Source organism: Gavialis gangeticus, unplaced genomic scaffold, assembly GCF_001723915.1.
Source record: "Gavialis gangeticus isolate Ggan-Ray unplaced genomic scaffold, GavGan_comp1, whole genome shotgun sequence".
NCBI lineage: Eukaryota > Metazoa > Chordata > Crocodylia > Gavialidae > Gavialis > Gavialis gangeticus.
This window is the reverse complement of record NW_017728993.1, coordinates 27,414,821-27,435,215: the sequence shown is the minus strand read 5'-3', so window position 1 is coordinate 27,435,215 and position 20,395 is coordinate 27,414,821. Positions and strand designations below refer to the sequence as shown.

General features: G+C 62.4%; 1 protein-coding gene and 1 long non-coding RNA gene across 9 annotated transcripts in view; one reads left to right on the top strand and one right to left on the bottom strand.

The window, feature by feature from the left end:
* The window catches only part of PTPRF (protein tyrosine phosphatase, receptor type F), a 409,931-nt gene that overhangs the window by 359,246 nt on the left and 30,290 nt on the right, over window positions 1-20,395 (top strand). For 4 of the 8 annotated variants that reach the window (XM_019501453.1, XM_019501457.1, XM_019501455.1 and 1 more), the window contains 7 exons: window positions 26-123; window positions 5,829-6,082; window positions 6,722-6,812; window positions 10,614-10,826; window positions 13,845-13,999; window positions 14,700-14,711; window positions 17,487-17,602. In XM_019501453.1, the coding sequence (XP_019356998.1) occupies window positions 26-123; window positions 5,829-6,082; window positions 6,722-6,812; window positions 10,614-10,826; window positions 13,845-13,999; window positions 14,700-14,711; window positions 17,487-17,602 (939 nt within the window). The remainder of the gene's footprint in view (window positions 1-25; window positions 124-5,828; window positions 6,083-6,721; window positions 6,813-10,613; window positions 10,827-13,844; window positions 14,000-14,699; window positions 14,712-17,486; window positions 17,603-20,395) is intronic. The other 4 variants (XM_019501454.1, XM_019501461.1, XM_019501456.1 and 1 more) reach the window with 1 other exon arrangement.
* LOC109286755 lies at window positions 933-17,480 on the bottom strand. Its single transcript, XR_002094665.1, has 3 exons — window positions 17,232-17,480; window positions 10,350-10,352; window positions 933-944 (listed from the first exon to the last, which is right to left on the bottom strand). It is a non-coding gene; the product is annotated as an uncharacterized LOC109286755 (long non-coding RNA).

Here is a 20,395-nt window from a genome sequence, read left to right as displayed (position 1 = left end):
TCAGCGGTGTTGTTTCTTGTTTCAGTGTTTGCCAAGAACTTCCGCGTCAACGCGGCGATGAAAACCTCCGTGCTGCTGAGCTGGGAGGTGCCGGACTCCTATAAGTCTTCAGTGCCTTTCAAGGTAAGGCCCACATGGCTGGGGCGTGGAGATGCTCCCGTGGTGGGGGGAGCAGTCCTCTGCAGTGCAGCGTGTCCAACGCCTGCTGCCCAGGGTCTGCTCCGGGCTGTCAGATGCAGGGGAGCTGAGCATGGTCGTGCTGGTGCCGGTGCCTGTCTGGGGACCTTTTCAGCTGCAGAGGTCTCCATGTGTACAGCCCTGGTGCAGTGCAGAGGCCCCGGCCACCTCTCACCCTCCTTCCCTCACGCCAGGTTGTGGGCGAGGGCCAGCTGCAAGCAGTGTCAGTACAAATGGGAATAATGACGACTTCTGTGCCAGCAGGAAGCGATGGGAAACGTGCTGTGCCGAGCCAGGCGTGGCTTGCTAGGAGGGGGGCCCCGGGTTGGCATGGGGCAGACTGGGAAGGGAAGGGGTGCACCAGGCTGGGGGTGGGGGCCACTGCCCCGGGACACTTTCTTCAGCACCACCGCTGTAGTACGTGCAGCCTCCTGCCTCAGGAGGTAGCTGGCGAGCCGTACAGTGCCCCTAGCAGCAGGCCCCGGCGGCTGGTGCTGAGCAGCCTCCGTGTCCAGGGTCAGGCATGGCCGGAGGAGTGCGTGCTCCGTGTGTTAACCCCCCACTGCCAGCCCACCCCTAGTGCCTGCTGGTTTCTTCCAGCCAAGCCTGGTCCTGAGCATCCCCTGCTCCAGCACATCCTGTCCGGGGGCAGGGGGATTCGTGCATCCACCCACGGCTCTTAGCGATGCCTGTTCCCTGACCGGCTGCAGCTGATACACAGACAGGCCAAGGTGCCCACTCTCCCCACCGGTGTCTGGAGTCTGGTCCTCCCTGGCATCACCTGCAGGCGCTTCCTGTCACTGCCTGGCGGTGACAAGGCGTTCCCTTCGCTGGGGCCTTGGGGTTTGTTCTCACCCCCTGGCACGGTAGAGAGCCATTCCCAGGTTCTCTGCACCAGTGGAGACTGGTCAGGGTGGGAGAGTGCCCTCCTGCAGCTACAGGAGAAGGGCACAGGCCACAGACCACCCTGGAAGAGTCAGAACAGCAACCTCAGCGCTGGACTTGGATGGGCAAGACCGTGCAAAAGGCAAGCCATCCCTCGACCCTGCCCACAGCAGGGCACCACATCCGTGGCAGGGTGCAGGACACTGTTTACACTGCACAAGACAAAACCCCTCTCCATCGGTCTCCCTGGGGACACTCCGTTTGAACAGCTGCAGCTCTCCTCTGCCCAGCGCATGTCTCCCTGGTCCCAGGCACCAGGCCCTGGGTGGCCTGTTTGCACGCTGATGGGAAGCAGGAGCCGAGCCCTGGCCCTCTGCCGGGGTGCGGGGAGCAGGCCAGGCTGCAGGATGGGAATCCCTGTGAGGTGGGTGCAGGCCCACGCAGACAAGCACCACGTCTCTGCTCCAGCCATTCTGACTGCACCGCTCTCTGGGCGGCCTGTCTGCAGCCCTGTGCTGCAGCCCCCAAGATAAGGCCGGTCCACGCTATCTCTGGAAGTCCAAAACAGATGCATCAGAAGGATCCTGTCCCTCTGCGCTGTGACTCCTGCCTGAGCACCTCCCGGGCATCGATGAGCTTATCCTCGCAGCACCCTGAGAGGAAGGAAACGTCACCCCACCGCACTGCTGGGAAGGGAGGCAGAGCAAGCCTGTGGTCTGCTGGAGCCAGGCACATCGCCCAGGGTCCCAGCAGCATCTCCCCCACAGCCACCCTTGTCCCTCTCCCAGCAGCAGGGAGACCAAGATGAGCAGACTTCCCCAGCCGCGCTTGTTCTGCGCTGGGCTGCGTGCTCACGTGCCGGGCTGCAGGGCTGGGGAGGCCTGCACTCCTCCTGCCCGTGCACAGAGCTGCAGGGGCTGAAGGCCAGGGAACCTGTGCACCGGGATGAGGAGCATGCAGAGTCCCCCACTCCGGATCCAGGCATTAAACCAGAAGGAGGTCCCGGTCCCTGTCCCTGTCCCTGTCCCTGTCCCTGCTTGTTCATCCTCAGCGGCGAAGGGCAGGGCAGGGACCTCCTAATCCTGGGGGCCACAGCACAGGGCACCTGCCCATCGCCTGCAGCACTAGGAAGGGATGGGAACACGGCTTAAACGGCAGGGACTGCTGGGGAGGCTGGCGCTAGCCGATGCCTCATCCCTGCCTTGCAGCCGCCAGGCCCTGCACGAGCAGTGATTCACGGTCTGCTCCTGCTGAGGGTTAACCCCGACGCGACACCAGAGCAGATGGCGTCGGTTACTCGGTAGCTGAAGAGCAGTCATGCAAACAAGAGTGTTATTAAGGCCATTTCTCAGAGACCGTCTCCCGTCTATTAATATTCCCAGACACACAGGTGCGCGCGAGCTGGGCCTGGGAGCTAAGAGGGTCAGCTCCCGGGCTGTGGCTGTGCTGCCTGATAGAAATCCTTAACCTTCAGGAGTTCCTGCTTTATAAACAAGATTCACCTCCCCGCTATCTGCCTGGCTCAGGCACGGGGGTGCGGAGGCCAGATCTGAAAGCTGCAGCTAGCACAGCAGATAAATCTCCATGGGAACAATTAGTATTATCTACACTTGATAAACAGTCTCACACCAAATCTACATCCCAAAGGGTGTCATATTCCACTGTAACAGATTTAATTAACGGAGATATTGTCCTGGTGGCAAGTGCTGCATGCGGGCAGGCCAGGCGTTGCTTTACTGGGGCTGCGCGGAGACCCTTGGAGTTGGTGCCGTTAACAAATCGATAGCGAGGGCTTCGGCTCTCTCCAGGGAGCTTTCGTGGCTTCATCTGGTCCAGGAGATTAAATTCCCCGTGAAGGGCTGCCTGGCACGGGGCAGAGCTGCTCTGTCTGAGCGCCCGGCACAGTCCCCCTTCCGGCACGCCGGTTCTTCCTTGTAACACGCAGCCCCGCAGGACGTCACTCTCGGGCGCAGGTCCGGCCTTCTGTCCAGGGCCCTCTGTCTTTCAGCCCATTTCAAAGGATTTCTTAAGCAGTATTATAAAGGGTACTCGGTCTCAACTGCAGTGTAGCCAGACTTTTAGCGATGACATCTGGGACCCCCCTGACGCAGGCAGGCAGCAGTGGGCCGTGCCACGGCTGCTGAATGCATTTTCGCTTTGGGCCCCTGGCATCCTTGAGCCCTCGTGGCAATAGTGAGCGGCTCCCTGCACCCGTGTGTTATGGCGAGGTTCGTGGAGAGGCTTTTCCTGGCAGGACGTAAAGTTGGAGGAAGTTGCACAGCATGGCTGCAAAGGTGCAGGACCTGCAGCAACAGTGAGGAGCTGCGAGCAGGAGGCTGCAGAGACCAGCCCCACAAAGGCCCACTTGGCTCTTTGAAAGGCAGTGGGGATTACTGCGGGGCATCAGAGCAGAGCCACGTGGCACGTGTCCTGGACCTTTCGATGCACCGCGAGCTACGGGGGGGTTCAGGGCTGGAGGCGGCGTGAGCCCACAGGTTCCTTCAGAGGCTGCTCTCCAAGACGGACGTTGTGGCACACGCAGTTCAGGGAAGCAGAAGCCCCGTTGGACGGGGAGCAGCCCTAGGGCTGGGCTCGGCCACTGTCCCCAGCATCCTCCGCATACGTGTGCGAGCCTGTGTCAGCAGGTTTGCTAACACGGGGCAGGAAGATGCTGGACGCTGGCCCCCGGAAGAGGCAGCGCAGCCCTGTCCGTGGTGGGGACGCAGCGACCTGATGTGCTGCCCCGTGCCCAGCGCTTGCAGACGGAGGTGCAGGGGCAGACTGCCAGGCTGGCCCTGTGGCCCCGTCTGCCTCTCCCGACTTGGCTGCATCTCATCACGCAGTGGAGCAGGGTGGGACCTCCCAGCCCAGCGCCTGCGGTGCTGGCGGCGTTCAGAGGTGTTCCTGCAGCTCGCTTCGGCGCCTGGCTGATGCGAGTCTCTGAGGAGAAGGGGATGCACGTCTGGCAAGCTGCAGCAGCGAGCGGTCCCTCCAAGCGTGGAGCCCTTGCAGCCAGCCCACCCTCTCGTCAGGCTGTTGGCAGGGGTCTTCTCCCCACAAATACCTGTGTCGCTTTAGCCGCAGGCCTGGATTTTACGCTGCAGCCCTGGAGACCGAAGCGCGTCCATCAGGAAGCTGCTGGTGTCTGTCCAGCAATTGCCAACTCCGTCCCGCCACCGCTGCCTGTGCCTGGTTCCCGCAGCCTCATGGGCCAGCAGCAGAGGCTGGCTTTGAATGGGATGAGTCCCTGTCCTGGCCTCAGCGGGTTGATGGTCCAGAGTGGTCTGGGGACTTTGGTCACAGTCAAGCAGTGCTGGATCCCCCCCCCCCGTCCAATATTGCTCCCCAGGCCTGGTGCCTCACAGGGCTCTCGGGGCCTGCCTCCCACGTGGCCCTCGAGCCGTCCCGCTGCCGGGTGGAGGCACAGCTCGCTGCAGGGTCGGGCTGACAGAAGAGTTGCGCCTCCTTCCCATGCCAGGCTGAGCTGCAGATGTGACTGGCAGGAGAAACGATTCAGTTGCAGGTTGTTTTTGCTTCCCTCCTGCAGACCCCACGGCCTATTGATCGTATCGGCCCCTCCGGGGCAGGTGGCAGTCGCCTGAGCTCAGCAGGCTTCAGCTCACCGCTCCCCAGCTCGTTACCTAGCACATCGCGCCTCCCAAGCGCTGGATGTGCTTCACCCAAGGGTTCAACCCTTGTCAAAGCAGGGCGTGCCGCTGACCGTGCTGGGGACCCCCAACAGAAAGCACGTGCAGCTTTGCTGTGCCTGGAGCATGACTTCAAGCCATGCAGCCCCCTCATCCTGGAAGGCGTCTCTGCACGGGGGGTCAGTGTGAATTCCTGCCTGTCCCCCCAGCTTTCCCCAGAAAGCTGACTTTAGGCAATGCTGCCAGCGTGCAGCGTGTTCCAGGCGAAGCCGGGCTCTGAGTGCAAATCCAGGTTTCCTGCCTGCAAGCAAGACGGCCGTGAAGGTGCAGCTCTGCTCAGGCCTCTCCAGCTGCTGCAGCCGGGTCGCAACCCGCGCTGTAGCAGCCCCCTGCGCTCGGGGAGCCTCGTGCAGCCCCCTGCTCTGCGCTGCTGGTGGGACAGGCTCGGCTGGGGCTGACAGCACTGCCCTGCCGCCAGTTGCTCGCTGCTAGTGTCCCTGTGGAAGCTCACAGCAAAAGACACCAGGGCTTGATGCAGAAACCCCATGTACAGGTGGTAGGTGGGGGGTGCTTGAGGCGCACGTGGTAATGACCTTGCCAGCGGCGTCTTGAAAGGAGCCATCCCTTCACCTTCCCTGCTGCGAATGGGAGCAGCTGTGCGAACCACTTGGTCTCACGCAAGCAGTTGGGTTGGGGGGTTGCCATTTCACACCCAGAGCATCGTGCGTGTTGTACCGCCCTGAGACAGGGAAGAAGGAGCCGTTACTCTGCGGTTGCGGGTAAAGCGCAGCCACGTGCCTCCCCGTCGCTGTGCTGCTCTCGGGCAGCCTCGCCAGGCAGGAGCTGACAGAGGCTCTGGATGCAGCAGGCTTCAACCACCCAGTTTTTGCAAGACCAACCGGCCCTCGGCACCTGTCATGGCGAGCTGCGCCGCTCAGCTGTCTGCCGTGCTGGCTCTTCCTTAGCTCAAGATTTATGGCTGTTTATGCAATGCAGATAATTGGAGCCACCTGAGGGCGGGCCCGGAGCCAAAGGATGCTCTCTGATGCTGCCGGCTGGTTTGAGCGCGTGGCGCGCCAGCAGCTGGCCCGCTCCACCGCGCGTCTTCTCCCGTTCCAGATCCTGTACAACAGCCAGAGCGTGGAGGTGGACGGCCACTCCATGAAGAAGCTCATCAGCGACCTCCAGCCGGACACGGAGTACTCCTTCGTGCTGATGAACCGCGGCAGCAGCGCGGGCGGGCTCCAGCACCTCGTCTCCATCCGCACAGCGCCCGACGTCCTGCAGAGCAAACCCGTCGCCACCAACAAGTACATACAGGATGGGAAGTTCACCCTCACCCTTCCCAAAGTCCAGACCTCAGAGCCTGTCAGGTAGGTGCTGCCCACGGGTGGACTGGTGAGTGCAAGGGGAGGGGAGAGTCAGCCCTCTTCACGACCCTGCTAATCTGATGACTCCCCGGTGTAAGGCAGGATAAATTGCAGGGCTGCCTGTGCAGCTTGTGTCTTCTGAGCTGGGAGGCTCATGAGAGAGGGCAGGAGCTGTTCCCTCTCCTGCGCTGGAATTGAAACCATCCCAGTCAACCCAATAGAGAATCAGGCAGCACCTTCTCTGGCACTGCACAATATCCCTTAAATAAATAATGTCTGGAAGCCTTGAGGAGATTAAATAAGCCGTTTTCTGGAAGCCTCATCTGTTACCACGCTCTCCTCCTGCCGAAGCACGATCCCCAAGGGTCCCTGCTACGGCATGATGGTAGGAATGTCCTTCCCGCAGTTCCTGCCACTGTCCTCCTGAGTGTGGTCTGTATATCTTCATTACCCTAATGAACGCGAGCAGGGACTGCCTCCCCGCGGCTGGCAAACTGGCCTCTGTCTCAATGAGGCTCTTCTGCTCCTGGCAGAAGGGGCCGGGGGCACGGGGAGGTTTGTGGGGCTGGTCCTTTGCACTGACCTGCTGGAGGAGTCTGTCTGGGTGTCAGCTGCATGCCCTGACCTCTCTCTCCTCCCCAGGTGGTACTACATTGTCGTGGTGCCAACAGACCAAGCCACCAGCAGCCTCACCACCCGCTGGCGGAGCCCCGATGAGATGGAGCTGGACCAGGTAGGAGTCTCTGGGAACCGCTGTCAAAGCCGTCGCTTGCGGCTCCCTCAGGCGCGGCCGGGGCCCTGGGCAAGGGCCTGGCCCGAGGAAGGAGGCAGCCTGGGAGGTGCAGCCCGGGTGATGTCCCTCGTCTCCCCGGTCTGTGAGCGCTGCGGACACTGGTGAACCGAGACACCCCGCTGCCCACGCAGAGGCGGAGCAGTGTTGCATCCCCTTCGCTGAACAGCGGGATGCCCGGTGCTAAACTCTTGCCCTGGCATCATGCTCTAGTCATTCCCAGGACTCCTCCTGCCCTGCCTGCTTCCTCCCGGCACGGGCCCTTCCTCTCCTCCCTGCTTCTCCGGTCTTAATCGCTGCAGCTCTCCTGTGAGATGAAAGCCAAACACATGCCTCCGTTTCCTTTCCTCACTGCTGGTGCCGCACGGGCAGCCCTGCCTTCCCTTACGAGGCTCTGACCTGTCTGTTGCGGGGCCCTGCTTCCAGTGTCTCTGGCGGTTCAGGCTGCCCTTCCCCTGCTGGCGGTTGGGTTCAGGCTACAGGATTTCTGCTAAAACCAAGAGCAAAGAGGAGAGGAAAACACATGGCCGTAAAATTACATCCTTACCCTCCCTTCATTGAGAGGCTCTGGCAGCTCCATGGACTGATGCAGGCTTGGCGTTGGGCCGCGATGCCGGGGAGGTTGAGCCTCTGCCCCGCGCTGCGCCTGTGGAGATCTCGGCTCTCGTGCTTGGCGGGAGCTGGGTAGAGCTGGGCAGTGACGTGTCCCGGAGAGCTGCCTGCTCCAGCCGCTCCCATCTCCCGTCTGCGCTGTACGTGGGTCCTGGAGCAGCTGCACACTGGGCCGCACAGGCTTGCCCCGCAGTCGTTTCTCCTGGTCCCTGGGAACTGAGCAGGGGCAGCCCTGGTGCCTGTGCCCGGGAGGAGGCTGCATGCAGAGGTGCAGGGTGGTGCGGGCAGGTTGGGGTGAAGAAACACCGTGCAGGCCCTGCGACGGGGGAGACGGGTGAGCTCCTCCCCTCCGGAGCCTGGAGCAGAGCCCAGGCGTCCGGCGTCTCGTCACGTCTCTGCTGCAGAACGGCGCCGTGAACCCCCGGCGGTCGGTGCCTCGGGCTCCTGTTAGTGGCTGCCCAGCAGAGCGGATGACAACCTACTACTGTGCCCAGCTACTGGTGCCGCAGGCTGGCGCTTCTGTTCTTCTGCTTGTTTGTTTTTTAAAAAGTACACGCGGCGTCAATCCCTCACAAAGCGGGCTGTTAAAAGGATTTCAAGGGCGCAGGTGCAGGCTCGCAACACGTAGGAAGTGCCAGTGCCGTGATTAGTCCCTCCCGGTGTGTACCGTTATGATACGGGCATTATGGCCACGCCAGTACTCGGGGTTTTATTCCCAGCCCGGCTCAATCTGCATCGGGGGCACGGCGGTGGGCCTACGGAGATGGCTGTTGTGGACTTCCTGCAAACAGAAAGACACGTAGGGAGGGAGCAGGGGGTGCAGGAAGAAAAAGCACGGGCTTGTAGTTCAGGCAGGTGTGTGCTCCTGCGGACAACCGGAGTCTTTCTGGATTCTCCCTCCATCGCGGCCTATGCAGTGCTGGGCCAGTCGCTTGCACCAAGTGGTTCGCGGGAGCCCGCAACCCACAGGCCTTTCTCCTGGGCGTTTTAACGTGCAGAAAAGCTGAGCCCTCCCGCCTGCCCCTGAAGCTAGTGCTCACTTGGCTCTGAAACATCCAGCACTGTGAAAATGCAGCTCTCTGAAAAAGCAGGCCTGGGACTCCCAAAATTAGTGGCCATTTTTCATGGGAATGTCCCTGTGCCTTGGGTCTGTGTCTGTAGCATGGGGGCAGCGCGGGCCGGCTCACCTGACTGGGCATCTGGGAGCCACTCGAAGGCTGTAGTTGTACGTGGCCCAGAAAAGTCCCTGAGGAAATCAGTGAGGCTGAGCTAAAATAGTGCTGGTGTAAATCCAGGCTGGAGCCGTACCCTGGCCAGGGCAAAAACAACCTACAACTGCACGTGCTCCCCTGCACCTTGAACGAAGCAAGGGGCCTGCGGGGCAGCACTGGCCAGCTCGTCATCCTGCTACCCGTAACGCACGTGCACGAGCGGGCGGAGTGACAGCTGCCATCAGCCTTCGCGCTGGCATTCGCCCACCTCTCGGGGACCGGCGCTGCCCTGAGCCGAGTTAACGCCGTCCTTGCAGAGGTCGGACGCACAGGTGACGGGTGCACCCGCAGGCCTCCAGCTGACCGGGGAGGGAGGACGGGGTGCAGTCTTGTGCGCTGATGTGCCCCTCTGCTGATGCAACAAGTAGCCTTTTGCTGCCCGGATATTCAGGGGTGTTTTATCCATTAATCGCCGCGCGTTTCCTCTGCTTGAGAATTAAGCACAGCGAGGGGCGGGGGGCGACGCTGAGCCCTGCAGGGAGAAGGCAGCCTGGGCTACCTGGGCTCGCTGGGACTGCAGCAAGGGGGCTCGCCTGGCGGTCCCTTGCAGCAGGTAGCAGTCCCCCCGGGAGTGGCTGGGACGTGCTGCCTGGTCTTCCCCATGCACCCTGCCTTTCTCCCTTGCAGCAAGGGCAAGCGTCACCGCTCTCCCAGCAGCTCCCATGTTCCCAGGGCATGGTGTGCCTGCAAGGACCAGGCTTCTCCATCCCCTTCAGCCTCCTTCCTTGGCCAGTGTCGCAGCTCCTGCAGCAAACTGTGCCTTCCCAAGTCACTCCAGGCAGGTGCCTCGATCCGGCTGGGAGAGGAGCAGCGCCATGGGTTTTAAAGGACATCTCCAGCTAGGAGGAGGCTGGCTTGCGAGAGCTCTTAGCGGGGCAGCTGCGTGCAGGTATCGCGGCTCCCAGCCCCGTGGTGGCTCTGAAGTTGCCTGTCTGCTCTGACAAAGCCGTGCCAATACATTTTTGTGTGAAATGTATTTCATGCCTCCTTCATTTTAAATTAGAATTTCTGTTCTGAGCCTGACATTCATTTTTATTCATTAGAAAAACATCTTTAAACATCTGAGAGTCTTTCTTAGCGGCGTAATTGAATTTTTGTGTGTTTATATCCTTTTTCATGAATTTGTGGCTGACTATGAAATTTGCCATTTTTGCTCTGAACATCCCATGAAATCTGTTATCACTCTGTGTGATTTACACAAAGCTCTGCCTGCAACCAAGCAGCAGGTGAAATCTGGGAGCACCAACAGAAGGGAGAGACACAGCACGTCACTTTTTTCCCCCACCTCTGCTCTTGCTGTAATTCACGCCCAGCGTCTGTGGAGCTGCTGTCCGTACCAATGCAGGCGGCGGGACGTGGCCTGGTTCCCCATGCAGTCAGCGGGGTGCATTAACCCCTGGGCAGTCCCTGCACCCCACCGCCCAGACGTGTCTCGCCAGCGCCGGCCCCTGCTGGTAGGGGCCCAGGCAGCACCATCAGTAGCCAGCGCCTCAAGGAAAGATACCTCCCTTAAGCCCGTTGCTTCCAAATCCAGCCAGGCACTTATTCCTCCCCTGCCTTCAGCTCAGCGCGGTCTTGCGGTGAAGTCATAGATCACTGCCTGCCTTTGACACCAGCCCATTGCCGTGGAAATGAGCATGATGTCATAGGTGCAGCGTTCTGCCTCGAGTGCGGGGTCCAAGGGGGGCAGGGGCTGCCGTAGCCTCGCTGCAACACGCGAGCGGGCAGCGACGTGCCGTGGTTCACGCGCCAGCCCCCCGCCGCCCAGTCCTGGGTCCAGGTTCTGCGCCACCGAGCAGGCACGGCGTGCGCCGCGAGGGCAGCATGGGGCGATGCGGTGACCCAGCCTCTTTCTCCTCAGTTACTCGAGGCCATCAACCAGGGGAGCCAGGGCAGGCGCCAGCGCCGCCAGGCCGAGCGCTTGAAGCCGTATATCGCTGCTCAAATGGACCTCCTGCCAGAGACCTTCACTTTAGGGGACGAGAAGAACTACAAAGGCTTCTACAACAAGCCCCTCTCGGAAGACCTCAGCTACCGCTGCTTCGTGCTGGCCTCGCTGGAGGACGGGGATACGGTAAGGGCCGCGTGCCGCGGGCCGTGCTGGGGATCAGGGCTCGGCTCGGGTAGCAGGAAGCGGGGTTGGGAGCCTGGTAAGTGGAGCTTGCTGCAAAGAGAGCAGCGGAGCTGAGGGGCTGGTGTCAGCGAGACGAGGCATCCATTGGAACCGACTTGATGGATGGTGTTTTCGGAGGGGAACAGCATGTGTATCTGCCATAACGGATGAGCGCGGGGGGTGGCATTAGGCAGAGCCAAGCTTTGCGCCCGCTTGCTGGGTGATTCCCACCAGCAGCGCCGAGACGTGGCGCTGATGGATGCAAATTCCTCAAACGTGCTATCGCCAGGAGACATGAGCCTTGCCCAGGCCGAGCCCCTCCTGCGTGCTCAGCACAGTCAGAGCCTGGGAGCAGCCTGCACGGGCTCGAGCCGCCCCGGCACTGACCTGGTGCACTGGGCTGCGGGTCCAGCCGCCCAGCTGCGAAGAAAACCACGAGGCCCACCGCCTGAGCACAGCCAAAGCAGAGAGGGGTCTAAAGGAGCCTGGGAGCTGCCCAGGCAGTGCTGGTTTAACATTGCCGTGGTTAACGCTGTTGTCCTGCGCGCGAGGAAGCAGGAGGCCGTAGTGTGGCCACTCGCGTGGGCAGCATCTGCACCCAGCCAGCCCACTGGCTGTATCGTTCCAGTCCCGCTGCTGCCGGGCACGTCCAAGCGCAGCAGCGCGGACGCCTCCCCGGGCCCTGCGCAGCAGGCTTGCATGCTTGCGTGCTGCACCGCGGTGGCAGAGACGAGTCCCACGGGCTGCCCTGTCCCCAGGGCTCTGGGCAGGTCGGGTGTTAGAGGGGAGCTTATGTGGGCACTGAAAGAGCCCTGCTTGAACGAGGCATGCAAGGACCTCTGTGCAGCCTGTGCCCACAGCAGTAGCCCCTCCACTGCGTCCCCTTCGTGGGACCCCCATGCCCAGCACCTCTCTGCACCAGCAGACAATGCCATGCACCCGGAGGGTTGCATCTGGGGCCAGCAGACAGGTGCGTGGGGAAGGGCTGGCTGCTGCAGGAGCAGCCCGCAAGAGCCCACGGGAGGGCGGGAGAGGCATGATGTGTAAATAACAGGAAATAATAGAGCTGCTCCGGCCCCACTGCCCAGCTCCCAGGCTGGGGCTCCCTTCCTCGGCCTCGTTTCCTTGTCATGGCTCATTAGCCCTGGTCAAACTCTTCATTACTCATCCAGCCCTGGCGGGTCCAGCAAGGTGCAGGCCGCAGCAACCGGGGAGGGCGGTGAATTCCCACCAGGCCCAGCAGAGCCGCGATCCCCCTGCCCAGCCAGGCCCTGCCTGGGTGCCCCGGAGACACTGCCCACAGCCACCACCCTGTGCTGGGGACGGGCTGGACCCCTCGCTGTGCCGGGTCGACCTGCCGCAGGCCTCCCGAGGGGCAACCAGCCAGCAGTTACTGCTCTCGTGCTGCAAGCCCCCGGGCCCCTGTCTGTGTCACCCCGCGCATGGGGCCCGTTTTCAGCTGAAGCACGGCCTGTCCCGTGGCGGGGCTGCCCTTCCCCCCACGCTCCTCCAAAATCACTCACTGGCGGCGCAGCATCCGGTGCCAGGGGGACTCAGCCGAGCAGGAACATGACCCAGGCGTCTTTCCATAAATGAGTGACGTCCCAGCTGCTAGGTGTGAAGAGCAGCGGGGAGCCTCCCCCACAGCCGCCTTCCCCCCAGCCCTCCCACCCACGCCAGGTCCCGGGAGAGCATAGGAGCAGCAGGCTCTGCATTGCAGGCCAAGCTGCTCATCCATGTCCCCTCTGCATTGCTGGCTTCAGAGGCCCTGCGGTCTTGTCAGCAACCCAGGAGCCCTCCTGCCAACAGGAGGAGAGGAAAAGGGACCTGCAGGACCCCATGGCCTGTCCAGGCTCACACCCACCCCAGCACAGGCCCATGGCAGCACTCCCAAAGAAGCCAGACCCCATCCACAGGGGCCTCGCAGGCCGTCACGCCGTCGGATGCAGCCAGCAGCGCACGTCACCCTTGCCCACAGCTGGGCAGATGTCACGGATAAGAGCCCTCTGCGTACTCGCCGCGTATCTGAAGCCAGGCGGGGGGATCAGGGGCACCCAGGAGAGGAGATCAAGCCGCGCGCTGGTGCGACTTGCATGTGCGCGCTGTTGCTGTCCTCCCCTCGCCTGCACGGCGACGTGGAGCGCGTGCTTAAGCTGGGACCTGAAGGCAGACTCCTAGCAGATCCGCCAGCCCCTCTGCAGCGACCGGAAACTTTCTCTCTGCTGCAAGAACAGAGCATCTCTGGCTCCATAGCACAGGGCAGCAGGTGCCGCTCCAGGAGCCAGCAGCACTGAGCTGCTACCGCTTTGCGCTCCCTAATAGGTGGAAAGGATTTCTTTTCGCAGTATTTAACCCTTCTGACCCAGCAAGGCTGAGCTGCAAAGGGAGAACGCGGAGCCATAAGCCTTAGCAACAGCGGTGTGACAAGCCGGGTGCAGCAGCTCTTTCTGCAGCTGTGCTAATCTTGCCGTGCTGCCTGCATCCCCACGCCAGCAGCTCCCGGGATTCTCCCATCGGGGCGGCTCGCAGAGACCCACGGTCTCCAGAGCCCTTTGCCAAGGCACTTTCCACCAGGGTGGGCACCCCGAGAGGGAAGGCAACCACCATGGTTTCCACTCCTTAAGGAGTTCGCCTAGCAGGGGAGCTCCCCGGCTGCAGCGCTGGGTTCACACCGGCGTGGTAGGTACTGTGAGCCACGCAGCACCCCCAGCCAGCCCTGCGACGGGCTGAGGGGCTGTCGGCTCTCGGGAGCCTGGTGCCGGTGAGGCTCTCCCAGCTGGGCGGCTCTGTCTGGGTGCTGCGGGCGCTGGCTCTGCTGGAGGGCGAGCGGCTCCGTCTCTTGGGGAGAGGCGGCGGGTTGGGCCTGTGCCCAGCTGTTTGCCGCTGCTCGCGAGGCAGGGTGCCCGAGGGATGCTCCGTGGCCTGGCGGCTTCCTCTCACTCGACGGCTGTTTGCTTTTCTCTGCCTCCCCACCCACAGAAGAGGTACGCCGCCAGCCCCTACTCAGACGAGATCGTGATGGAAGTGTCCTCGGCAAAGCACCAGGATGAGCCTGAGATGCTGTGGGTGATGGGACCGGTCCTGGCCGTCATCCTCATCATCATCATCGTCATCGCCATCCTGCTCTTCAAAAGGTGAGTTCCTGCCCAAGCCTGGGCAGCCCCACGGTCAGCTCTAGGCCCCCAGGGACCAGGGGGCAACTCCAGTGCCAGGTGCCCCCCGGGGCTGTCCGTGCGGCAGGCACAGGCCCAGCGCGGGTGGGCAGCAGAGCAGCTGAAAGCTCACGGCAGGAGAGGGGTGGGGGCCTGCGGCAGCTCGTGCAGCTCACCCAGGGCAGAGCCGCCCTGTCACAGGGCCAAGGAGAAGCTATTTCTGCCCTGGTGCCCCTTTAGGAGTCGGACGGTGCTCAGGCCTGGCAGCTTGGGTCCAGGTCCCCAGGGCAGCGTCCAGTACCCAGGTTTCCCGGACAGCCTGGCCTGTCCCTGCGTGGAGGGAGCTGGCCCCACTGGCTAGTGCCGGGCAGGGGCGTGCAGGGCCATAACAGCGCAGACGTTCCTTGCCACCTCCTCGTGCCCCTCGCAGCTCTGGCCACCAACCTGGTGCTGCGGGCACCCTGCTGTGTGTGAAGGAGCAGCCCACTAGTGCCAGACGCGGGCCACGAGCTCCGTGGCAGGGTGCTGCATCACCACGCGGCACGGCCCCACTCCCCTGGGGCTCGGTTGGCCTTGGGGCTGTTGCCCAGAGATGGGGGCAGGGCTGTGTGCGGGGTGGGGGGTCCTTTTCCATGTCACTGATCACCTCCTTTCTTCTGTTTCTGCTCTGCTTTGGACCTAGCAAACAAGAAAGGTAGGAATCAATTTTCTCCTGCTGCTTGGCTGAGGGCTCAGACCGGCTCCCCTCCTTAAACCCCGGCAGCTGGAGGGAGTCAGCAACACCCCGGCCCCATGGCTTCCCAGTCCCACGGCTTGCCCAGGGGCGCTGGCACTGGCACCTCTACCCCTCCGGCAGCCAGCTGCCACTCGGGAGCCCTCCCCACCTCACTTGGTCAGAAACACATGCATCCCTGGGGATTCGTAGATTCACAGGAGCTCGGGTCAGTAGGGACCGTAGCAGATCATTGAGTCCGACCCCCTGCCCTGGGCAGGAAAGAGCGCTGGGGTCAGACGACCCAGCCAGGTGTGTGTCCAGCCCCCCCTTAAAGACCCCCGAGGTAGGGGAGAGCACCTCCTCCCTTGGGAACCTGTTCCAGATTCAAATGAGCATCTCTGGCCTCCTGGTCCCCCAGAATCTGGGCCTCGCGGCTGAGGACCCAAGGCCATTAGCGTGCAACATGGACCGGGGCTTCCCGTGGCCAGTGCTGTTTGCTCCCAGCTTCCCCGGGCTGCTGTGAGGCCTGGGGCCACGGTGCTGACTCCAGACGATGCTGTCTGCGAAGGTGCCGCCTGTGCTCAGCTGCGCAGGGCAAACCTTGGGGTCTGGCGGGGGGCGCAAGGGGTCCTGCTTGCCGCAACACACAACACACCCGGGTTTGGGGGGCTTTGCTGGAAAGTGCACAGATGCAGAGCCTGCACCCACCCATCTCACCCAGTCCCTCTGCACAAGGACCCCTGGGTTATGGGCCTGGCCTGGCCCCGTTTCATCTCGGCACCTGTGGCCTGCTCGGTGCTGCAAGGAGATGGACTCCATCCCGGCTGCCCCGTGCTCAGCATCGGGGGCCCGTTCTCCTGGCCTGAGGGGACGGCAGTCTCCAAGGGTGTCCCAGCAACCCCCGTGCCGAGGCCATATCCAAAGGCTCCTCTTTGGAGGGGTTCCCTCCCCTGGGTATTTGTGTTGCAAATGAAACCATGGATGAAAACACGGTATCCCACTGGCAGTAAAAGTCAGGCATGGGGAGAGCCTGGGCTGTAGTCCCGCAGGAGCCCTGGTTGCAACCTGGGAGCAAACAGACGTTCAATACAACTCTCTGCTCCTGTCTGCAGAAGAAGCCAGGCCACGCCGCCCACGGACGTGTGCAGCTGCGCATGGCTCAGAGAGCAGGGCTGTGCCCGCACTCTTCATTAATTCTCCAAGCCTTTGAGCTTTCTGCTCTGGGCTCAGAGAGGCAGAGGGCCTGTGAGATGTGTGGGTGATGCAGGGCAGGGAAGGGATTACGTGCTGTTGGGCACTTCCAGCATCTTCCAGTCCCATTGTGCAGAGCAGCCGCCCGCAACCAGGGCTCTGCACATGGGCCGGGGCCCCCAGCGCGAGTACAGGGTTCACTCGCTACAGAAAATTCAGTAACTTGCTAACGGTTCGTGGCATTTGTCTGTCGTGTGCGCGGCTTTGCACCAAAGTAGTCATGCCTCTGCTTGGCCGAGCCCCCGCATGACCCAGGCCTCCAGCACTCTGACAGTGGGCAGGACGCAGCCGCCGTGAACGATGCCCATCTGGCAAAGCAAAGAGTATCCGATCCCGCTGCCAGGCAGTGAATTTAGGCAGAGGCAAGTGAGCGTTTGCCCAGAGAGCCAGGGACGGCCTCCTCTGACGCAGGCAGCGCCCGGGCTCTGGACAGATCCTCCACAAGGCTGCACCCCGCAGCACTGGGGCCTGTCCCAGCTCAGAGGAGCTGCCCCTGCTGCTCCCCGTGGCATGGCTGGGCAGTGGCGTCAGCTGGGGCAGCAAGAGGAGACCACCTCCAGCCAGCGCCCTGCATCCCAGCACCCAGCACCGACTGGGGAAAGCGTCCCCCCCTCCCTATAGCACAGCACCCTCCGGTGCCACGCCGGACAGCTCTGGGCTGTTGTAAGCCAGGTGGGGAGAAGTTCTTAGCAAGGCCCCGTGATGTCTCCGCGTCCTGTAGCAGCCTCCCAGGCAGTTACCAAAGAGCCCGCCCTGCCCAGCTGGTGATTTCTGCCAGGACCGGAGCCAGAGGAGGTGGCATAGCTGTAGGCATAAATATAGCATTAAGAGACAACAGTATGTTTTATTGTTCCATTAATACACGCCTGGGGTGCCTTCGGCCATTCAAGACTTGTATTAATGGCTCAATAAAACACACCCTGAAGAGCCTTTACGCTATTATATTACAGCGCTCGACATTTAAATATTTTTTTAATACTTAAGCAAAATTTGAGTAGATCCTTCCACGACAGGAAATAGTTCTTAGAGAGCGGGTAGGGAGCAGCGGGTTTTGCTTCTGTCTTGCTTTCCTCTCGCAGCGAGGGTGCGGACTCACCTCGTTCCACCCTGGGGCATTTCTGGGCGGGGGCGCAGGGAGAACCGGGGAACCCACAGCATGGTTGGATAAGCGTCTTGCCCAGGGCCCCGCAGAGAGGCCGTGGCAGAGCTGGGCATGGTGTTCGGGAGTCCGGCTCCATCAGTCCACACGTGAGGCCTCCAGCACGGTCCTTGGCTGCAGCCCCAGTGCCACACGAACACCCAGGCTCCTGGGGGCTGACGTCCACTGGTGAGGGCAGAGGGGAAGCCAGGGCACGTCGCAGCCTCCCTGCATGCCCTGTCCGTAGGTGGAGGCGTCCATGTGTATGTGCAGCCCTGGTGCCGGCCGCGCTGCTGTGTCTGCCCCATGGCCTGGGCCGACTGCAGCCCCCGTGCTGCCCCTTACCCTGCATTTTCCTTCCCCAGGAAAAGGGCTCACTCCCCCTCTTCCAAGGATGAGCACTCGATCGGCCTCAAGGACTCCCTGCTGGCCCACTCCTCCGACCCGGTGGAGATGAGACGCCTCAATTACCAGACCCCAGGTAGGACACTGCGTTCAGTGCCCCTGCCCCTTGTCTGGGCGCCTCCTGCGCCCTCTCCGAGCCAGTGCACCGCGGAGGGGAGTTGGACCTCGTCTCCTCCTGCCGGTTCTGCACCGTCCCAGCCAAGGGCACAAAACCCTGGGGGCTGGCTCCAGACTTCCTGGTCCCTGCTGCCTGATCTGAACACACATCTCACCCAGCTCCGTTACCACTGGCACGTGGTGCCCAGAGAGGCCCAAAGCATGGGCGCCCAGCGCATTGCATGTGTCAGGCCTCTCCCCTTCCGGCTGCTAAGACTTGTCCCCCACCTGACGTGTCTGCAGATATCACAGGTCAGAAAGAGGGCCCATCCAGGGAGGGGGTTGCACGGGGAGAGCAAACGAGCTGGACGCTGGCCCCATGCTAGGAGTCTCGGGGCAGGGGAGGATGCTTCTGCCTGCTGTCAGGCCTGGCTGTGCAGGGGAAGGGGCAGCAGGATGAGACCCCAGACCCTCCAGCCTGCACAGGCTGCTGCACAGGGCACGTGCTGGTGGAGGCCATGCATGCACATGGCGGTCTTCACCAGCTGCTGAGTCCTGCCTGCAGAGCCTTGCTGTAGCGTGTCCCTGTGCTGCCCCGTGCAGGCTCGGCCTCAGCCAGCCGAGGCCCCGGCTCTGTCCAGTGCAGAGCAGTCTCATGCCGCTGCTTTGTAGGGCAGCATCTCTGCTGGTGCTGAGCGTGCCACAGCTGCTGTTAGGGTGTTTGGAGACTGCCTTGCTCGGGTCCCAGCCCTTGATTCAGCCCGGGGGCCTCCAGCGCTCTCGGCGGCAGGACAGTGAGCTCTCGCAGAGGCCACGTGTGGCTCTTTCCTGCCTGGTGACGTCCCCCATCTGTAACCTACTTTCCTCTTCCCCTGCTGCTCCTGTTAGAGGCTTTTGTCTCAGCGCAGGCGTTTGAAGGCAGCGGTTCCCGCTGGAAGCCTGCTGTGCCTGGGAGGGAAGTCGCCAGCCGCCGCAGCTTGTCACCCTGTGCCCTGGCCTCCCGGCTCTCTGCCGAGGCAGCAGCCTGGCCCGCAGCACTGGCCCCGGGTGCTGGACAGGGTCGGGAGGAGCGGTGCGTCTAGGAGGGTCAGCCCAGAGCCGGGGGAGCTCCAAGAGGGGCCTGACCGCAGGTGTGTGCTGCAGGACACAGCAGCCGCCCTGCGGTCGGTCATGGGCAGTGGCTTCCCCAGGACAGGAGACAAGGCACGTAGTTTGCAGCAGCTTGAAGTGGCTCTCCTCCGTCTCAGGGAGCCCTTGGCTTGGGGGAGACGAGAGCCTGCAGCCAGGGCCATGCCAGGCACTGGGCTGCCGTGCGGGCGGAGGTAGCAGGAGGAGCAGCAGCAGGCCAGGCAGCCCCGGGGCAACGGGGACGACTAAATGCAGGTGTCCCTAGGCTGCCTGTGCCCCGGGCTCCTGCTTTCCAACCCCTGTGCCCACCCTGCCCCTGCCCCCTCCACATGCACACAGCAGCCACGGCCGTCAGGTCCACGTAGCTCGTCTAGCCCAGGGCAGCCAGGCTGGCTCCCAGCCCCGCAGGGCTCTCGATGCTCTCTCAGCTGCTCTCCCTACAGGCCCCCAGCACGCAGGTGCCCGAATGCACTCGGAGGTAGGAGCAGCGCAGGCTGGAGTCAGCAATGACCGGGCCAGTTCCTCTCTCGCTTGCGGTGCTGCTAACGAGGCTCTGCAGCTCAGTTGGGAAGTCACAGGGCTAGAAAAGAGCCAGCGAGCCCGCACGGATGGGTGAGGGGGCACGGAAGCCACCAGGCCCAGCAAGCCGGGGGTGCCCAGTGCCTTAGCTCTCCCGTCACAGCCCCACAATGCCAGGCCAGCACGGTGCTGAGATGGCTGGGGATCACACACCAGAGATGCTGGCAGTCAAGTTCGCACAGTCCACCAGCTGATAGCCCTGCCGGAGAGCGGAGAGGCAGGGAGAACCTTGTTTAATGCATAATTAATTGAACTGCCATTATTAAATATTAAGCCATATCACTTTAATGGTTCCTACTTCAGATGCAGGTGGTTTTGCGGATTGTCGGCCTCTCTGTACCCATGTCCCATGTTGCCGAGCTGTGGAGAATCAGCAGCAGCGCAGTGTCTCGGGCAGCGTTAGGCTACGGGAGGGCAAGGCCCCCGGCACCGAGCCCTGCTGGCTGCCGGGACGCGACCAGGCAGGAGCCGCAAGACATGGGCCTGCCAGGGCAGCTGCGAGCGTGTGCCGGCTTCCCTAGGCCTGGGGAGAGGCTTTTCTGTCCCAGCACATCCCCTCCCTGCCCCCGGGGCCGGGGCAATAGCACCGTCCAGAGCCGGGGATCAGGGGGTCTCTTTGGAGGCCAGGGCTGTGGGCAGAAAGTCCATCCGGCCCCCAGCTTGAAGCGGCGTCTCCGTTTCTGCACCAGCCGGAGCAGCTGTGTCTCAGGCTCGGGCCAGGCTGGGCCTGGCGCAGAAGGGGCTGGACCCCCTCCCTGCCCCACGGCCGACTCCGCTCTTTCCCCTGCATCCTCATCTCTCTGTCTCTCCATCTCTGAACCTCTGCAATGATGTCTAACAGCTAATGGGTTTCTGTTCTTGCCCCGTTTTTGTTTTTTTTCTTTGCAGGTTCCAGTGTCCCCAGTTGCCCGAATATCTCAAGTTAGTTTCCGCTCCTCCTGTATTTATCTCAACACCTTTTGCTTTTCTCTCTGTCCCCCTCCCCGTCCCCTCGTCTCAGTCCATTCCGTCTCGATGTCATGAAGGTCACCTTCACGTGCGGCAGGCGCGAGGGCCCGCGGGGCCG